Source organism: Rutidosis leptorrhynchoides, chromosome 3 (genome assembly GCF_046630445.1).
Source record: "Rutidosis leptorrhynchoides isolate AG116_Rl617_1_P2 chromosome 3, CSIRO_AGI_Rlap_v1, whole genome shotgun sequence".
NCBI classification, from domain to species: Eukaryota; Viridiplantae; Streptophyta; class Magnoliopsida; order Asterales; family Asteraceae; genus Rutidosis; species Rutidosis leptorrhynchoides.
The window spans coordinates 378,608,136-378,615,244 of record NC_092335.1 but is presented as its reverse complement, the minus strand read 5'-3'; the positions used below and the strand labels follow the sequence as shown (position 1 = coordinate 378,615,244).

Below are 7,109 nucleotides of genomic sequence, written 5' to 3'. Positions count from 1 at the left end.
TTCGGCTTTTGCCGGTGGGAAAAATCGGGTAATGAATTTTTCTCTTAATTCGTTAAAAGTTGTGATAGAATCAGGTTTTGATGCTTTCAACCATGCTTTTGCGTCTCCGATTAACGAATATGGAAAAGTTCTTAACTTAAATGCATCTGAAGAAACATCTTTGTTTTTGTACAGTTCACATAAATCTTCAAAAGCTTCTTGATGTTCTATTGGATTATTATTAAGTCTTCCGTCGAATTGGTTTTCACGAACCATGTGCATAAACTGCCCCTTAACTTCTCAGTTTTCAGCCTCAATTTCAGGTCTTCTTATAGGTGCAAGTGCTAGAGGGGGAACAGTTTGTCTGGTATTCCACATCGGTAGATCATTTGGATCAGGTGTTACTTCTGCCATTTCTTCTTTAATGACGATGGTTTCAGGTTCAGTTTTGATTTCTGGTTGACCACTAGTGTTTCCTACTTGTTTTTTGATATTTTTCGGTGTTTTCGGTTGACTAGTACTACCTAATTTTTGTTGTTTTTCTTGTTTTAATCTTTTGTTCAAGTTTCTTTCAGGTTCTGGATTAAGTGCAATGAGTTTAGGATTTCCTGAACGGGTCATACAATTGAAAAATTGTATGTAGTCTTGAAGGATTTATTCACTAAGTGTATAAACATTGAACTTTCTTGAAAATGAATTTTCATGAAAGGATCGAATAACTAAAAACAATGATAAAAACCTTTAATCAAACAGATTTTCTTTCTGATTTTACCCACGTTTCGAATAGCCAAAAGATGCAGCAGAGGGGCAGGATTCGTTTGGTCTCAATATAATTGAGTATTGTTTGGCTCCAATAACCCAGTCCACGTACAAATCCAACTATTACTACGAATCAGAAAAATTATCTATTTATTTAACTGCCAACTTTTCCCGGCAGCGGTGCCAAAAAGTTGATGATGAAAGATCGTGTCCTTTTATTTTGATCGGATTTGGATTGAAAATATTACACGAATTGGTTGTGATTATATGGCATTTTTATGATTTAGGATTGATTTCACACATATAGGCAACTTTGTCCTATCCGTGTAGTAATAGTTCGTTGGTAAATCCGGTTCGTTCCACAGAGAGATGGAGTTTTCAAGGTTTTAATCGCTAAAAGTTAAACTATTTAAAAGGGGAATTTTGGATTAGGGTTTACTACTTAATTGAACGGAATTTAAATTTAACTAAAACGAAATAACTAAATTAACGACAATAAAAATACAATTTAACTAATTTGACAAAATAGAAGAAATAAGGTTTTTTATGGCAATATAGCAAAATAGTAAAAAGTAATTAAAATTTACTATATGGTAAATAGTGAAATTGATGAGATTTATAAGAAGGTAAAGTAGTGGCTACTAAAATATGTCCCGTCTGGATTTATGGATTGTTTTTAAGTCCGATTACGATGTTTTAATATATCCTTATATTTTATCTTTCGATTTATAAAGATTTAATTAACTAAAACTAAATCTCACTTTCGTTTAGATCTCGTTTTAGCGAATTAAATTATACCCCGGCTATTTAAATTGAGATTTAATCCAGTTTTTACTTTCGTTAAAACCAAAATTATAACGGTCTTACCCTTTTTATAATTACACGATTACATAAACTGTAATATTACCCAAACCACCGAATCACACTTCTAAATTGTTGTCAATAATTTGTCCATATGTCCGTCTAGATCACCGAGGTGTTGAAGCATAATTTATGTCAATTTAATGCACTTTCATTTATCAATTTTAATAAATTACGTGATAGGGGTGAAAATATTAAATTATATAACAATGGGTCAGTGATTAAACTTAATATTAGAAATAGACAAAGTTACATCATAATATTATAAATGGTTCAATCCATTTGCCCAGAGGTTCTACATTTTAGTTACCACTAAGGATATTTAGTTGGACATTATAACAGCGTAGAAATATAAATTATATAAAGTGGACATGGTAACAATAATAATAATGATAACAATAATAAATAATAAATAACGATAATAACGATACGTGAAAATAAAGTTGGAACGTGGAGACTTACAGCGAGTTGGAACGCTAAAAAGCGATATTTATTAGCGTAGCGGTACATGGACAGAACTCCGATTAAAAACCCGTAAATTAAACGTTACAATACCCAAACTAAACTAAACTTACTTAAATAATAAATTATAATTTATAAATATAAGAGACAGATTGAGAAATGGATTATGAAAATTGGTGTAAAATTGTTTTCGTCCTCTGTCTTCTTTTATAGGCAAATATGCCTACTGTTGAATTGTTGACATTTGAAAGTTTGATAAGGTAAACAACTTGAGGCTCTATACTCCGATAGCTATAGAAAAAGACAACACAAGTTGATAGAAAGTTGGTTGCCAAAATTGAATTACAATTCAATTCTTCGTTCAAATGGCTCTTTGATTGTAATTTTAATATTATTATTATTATTATATTATTATTATTATTATGAATTATTTATATATTATATTATATTCTTGTGCATAGTTGACTTGTAATTTTTGCTCCGTTGAGTCGTACGTTGATAGTTGGTTCATGTCTCGATTCCGGATTTTCGAACGCATTTTCGTATAATTTAATATCGTGTACTTTGCATTCCGCATCTTGTACTCTTGTCAATTTTAGATGTTTTTCTTCGATAAATTAAACCACTTGGAGTGTAACTTGTACGTTTGAGCATTTTGGACATTTTGGTCTTTCAAATCTTCGTTTTTGTCTTTAAATCTTCATTTTCGAACGATTTGCGTCTTTCATCTTCGCACTTATTTATTTAACTATTACAACTAAAAATAAGAAAATTACATTTAAAAACTTTACATATTGGAACGATATTGCGACTAATTATATGTTCGTTTGGAGCAATATCAGGTTCCCAATAAACTTACTTCATATAGGGATGTCAAATTTGTTTGCCATTTTTGGTGCATGTTGTGGGCGTGCGTGGGTTACAATTTAGTAGATTGCATCACCCTAAACGGATGCACAAACGGATGTGGTAAATCGTAGTTTGGGTAATCTTTTGCGAAGCTTGGTAGGTGACGATCCCAAACAGTAGGAACTAACGCATCCTCAAGTTGAGTTTGCCTTCAATCGTTCCATTAATCGCACAAGTCCTTTTGAAGTGGTGTGTGGTCGAAATCCTATCACCCCTTTAGATTTCTTGTCTGCTCAAGACACTGATCATCGAGATGTGGTAGCACATGCTGACGAAAATAAAGCATTGCATCAGAAAGTTCATGATAGGATTGAGCAACAAAATGTCGCGTATAAAAGAAGGCAGACTGTCGACGTAAACGTGTAGTGTATGAGGTGGGAATATCTTGTGTAGATTCATTTACGGAAGGAACGGTTTCCTATGATTCGCTTTGGTAAACTTAACCCCCTGTTCTGATTGTCCTTTACCGGTTCTACAAAGCATTAATGATAACGCGTACAAGATTGAGTTGCTGGGACATTACAATGTTTCCACTACTTTTAATGTTGCAGATCTTTCACCCTTTGTCGGGGTCTCGGGGATGATGTTGACGATTTTGACTCGAGGTTGAGTCTTTTCCAAAGGGGGAGGGAATGATGCAGGAGCTAGTAATCTTGTTGGGCTTGTGAATGTTGGGTCACTCAAAGGGATTGAGCTTGCAACACATGAAGATTATTTTGTTGATTTGGACTTCGGGCGCGGGTGATAGCAGCAGCCCACAGAAGGTTTCTGCTTTGGAAGAAAAGGGAACGACTTGTTCCTGGAGAGTTTATTGCAAGTTTATACTGTTAGAAGCCCATAAGTAATATGACCTATATTACCATTTGCAAATTCACACCCCTTATGTTTAGCCTTAATGACAATTACACCCTAACTAATTTGGTAGTTATTTGATGGAAATAACTTCCATAACAATATATAAATAGAGTTGTGGTCACTTTCATGCACATTATCAAATCACGTATTTTCTGTGATTAAGAACACCGGAACAAGGGAAAACATCCCTCCATTGGATTAATGATATTAGTGTGGAATTGATCAATCCTAAAAATCATGGCTTCATCATCGAACACTAATAATTCATTGATCCTTCCATTAAGTAAGTTTTCTTTAATGATTCCGTTATTAATTTGTGATTACATAATTAATCCTATTATGATAATTATAAATTAATTAACATAGACTCCTAGTTTATCTTTAATTTGTTTTTGATGTTTATCTCCTTATTATCAAGTATTTAGTTGGTGTGTCCACAATAACTCGTTGAACATTATTATTTCTAGAGTGAATAAACGATAAATGAGAAGGTCTTTATCCAAATTGTATTCGTTCTCTTGTTTTATGTTTAGCCATGATCGTTATTCCATTAACAGGTGATGCAAACTTTTGTTGCTTCATTATTACACAAAGTAAACAACATAAAAGTAACCTTGTAATGAACAATTACAATAAAAATAAGATACGTTAAGATATTACACTGTATATACTTAACATCAACAAGAAGATAAACATAATCATAATTCCTTTTAACAGTCAAATTAATCCCAAATCATCACAACTGCAATGATTCCAACTCCAAAAAGAACAGCGAGAAACTTGAAAAATGGCGTGTCAAAGAAGGAGTCTTGTTGTAGTTTAAAACCTTTAGATATAAGATGATTAATCGCTACGTAGACAAATACGCCACAAGCAATACCCATGGAGATTGCATAGATCCAGTCTGCTGTTTCGCCTTGACTTGTGGCGTCAATGGCAATTCCAATTCCGACACCAATTGGACTTGAGATCCCAAACGCAAAAGAGTAGGCAACGGTTAACAAGAATGGCCTTTTCGGTATCAATCTTAAAAGAGCGATTCCCATTGCAACTGCAGCAAAAATCTTGTGCAGTGATATTGTCCATAGGTTTCTCCATGCGTCTGCTTTTGTCGCTGAAACAATATCCAACCGAAGTTTGGAGTTAGATTTTGTGAGTCCATGTTCACCCTATATAATATGGAGTCTGATAATGGACCCATAGGTGTAACAGAAACATGTGTATTCATAGTTAGATTTTGTAATTTTTGGTTTTCACCTCTAGCTTCTTGCTTGCTAGGTTGGTTTTTTTGATGATTTGCAGCCATTCAAAAGTAAATATTACGAGTAGTAGTTAGTTAATATGTCATATGTATCTTACTTCTTAGGAATGTATAAACTAAAGACTCCAAAATAATCAACTCAAGATCTCAACATAAACAGTAAACTATTGATCAGACTTTCCGGAGAAGGAAAGTATTTATCTTCAGATGTACGCGGTCTAACCGGGTTATTTTGTGACCACTTCTGACCCCTTTTCATGGTCACTCAGGTTCTCAACATGTCCTACTTTATTATAAGTATAGTCGTACTACTGAACGTTCACAAAAAGTGAAGATGAAAACTTCACTAGCAACAAAAACTATAGTTGTTGAAAACAAAATTCAACCACAACAATTACCTTGTTTAACAATTTGCCTACATTCAAAACATGCTATGATAAATTCAAGGTCTTGGCGATAGGTGGTGACCTGACTTCTCATAAGGGATGTTAGGGGTTCCACCCATGAGCTACAAAATATTTACTCGCCCATTTCATGGGCCTCGAAGTCTCGGACGTCTTGCGTTCGAGCCTCACCCGAGGGGGTTTTACCACATGCCATGCCTGTATGGATTCACTGTGAGAGTTTCCTCCCAAGGGGTGGTAGGACTGTAATGGTTCGTCTTAGAAAATGATCGTGTGGGTGAGTTCCGAATCGCGTTTGGACTCCATCAGTGACTCCTAATAGCCGTTAAAAAAAAATACATGCTAAGATAATTTATTACCAATTCATGCTAAGATCTGATATTACCATTATAGCTCACATATTGAATAAGAAGCAAATAATTGAACCTTGTAAACCTTGTATACTTAATCGATCATAAGCAAAATCTATATTTGGATATCTTAAAAAAGTAACATAACCATCTTATGTGCCTTTCATGACCATATGCAATTCAAACCGTTCCAATACCGAATAAACAATAAATTGAACTATGAAAACTCTTGTAGTGATTAACAAACATATATATAAAGAGTAGAAGCTAACTTACATGATACACCAACAGCAATGCCCTCGAAAACCGAATGAAAACACAAAGCCAATATAAGCAGAATGGTATCACTTAAGGATGACGTTTTAGCAAGGATTGGAGTATTACACTCCGGTCTAACGTCGCTAGTTGTCCCCCCTTCCTCAACCATTTCCGACACTTTATTTTCCCTCGAAACACCTTGTCCAACAACATACAATATCACACAATCACCCAACATAGTAAGAAGGTAACCAGAACATGCCAACATGAAAGCAAAAGGGTATGGTTTTGTAGTAAGTGATCCAAATGTGTCATTAGAATCACTCAAGAAATGCATAAGAGATGTCCCTAAAAACACTCCACCTGCAAATTGAGTACCCAATAATAAAAAACTCTCATTCCATCTATAAAAGTAAGGTGACACCCCACCAACAAAAGTGCTAATAAACATGATGATCAAACAATAAACTTTAACCAAAACCAAGCCTTTCGCATGCAAATCGTTCGTGGTTTCGTGACTTTCATCATCATTGTTACCACCATGGGCTGAGGTCAAGACAATGAGAAGAGAAACTATAGAGATGAAGAAATGAAGAGTTGACTTTGACATCAGAATATTGAATAAGATAGCCATGGGATAATGTTTTATGTTCTTATCACTTGTTTATAGGTTATTATATACATGCATGTACTAATTTGTAGAGTTCATGTTTTGTTAAGGTGTGTAGTACAGTCTTGACTTTGTAAATGTTGTACTGCAACATTAGGTGTCATATATGATGTCAAACTTAGATATTGTTTATTCTTGTGCATTTCTTAAGTGTGTTTTGCTACTGTGGGCATGTAATGCACATTAAGGTGTGTTTTTTTAAGTTCATTTGTCTTATATTTTAATAGTTTCATTTAATATTAATTAAATATTAAATATAGATACTATTAATTAATTCAATACGATATTTACTTTTTTTTTTTTTTACTTCCTTTCGGGCTTAAGTTAATATTTACCTTTTT

General features: G+C 33.8%; 1 protein-coding gene across 2 annotated transcripts; it reads right to left on the bottom strand.

Annotated features, from left to right (window-relative positions):
• Positions 1-4,547: 4,547 nt before the first annotated feature.
• On the bottom strand, positions 4,548-6,732 carry LOC139897659 (zinc transporter 2-like). 2 transcript variants are annotated; one of them, XM_071880354.1, is made up of 3 exons: positions 6,307-6,708; positions 6,117-6,258; positions 4,548-4,939 (listed from the first exon to the last, which is right to left on the bottom strand). In XM_071880354.1, the coding sequence occupies exons 1-3, from the start codon at positions 6,706-6,708 to the stop codon at positions 4,548-4,550; spliced, it is 936 nt and encodes a 311-aa protein (XP_071736455.1). The 2 variants fall into 2 exon arrangements, with proteins under 2 accessions (XP_071736455.1, XP_071736454.1); XM_071880353.1 differs by having other exon boundaries at positions 6,117-6,732.
• Between the last annotated feature and the right edge of the window lie 377 nt (positions 6,733-7,109).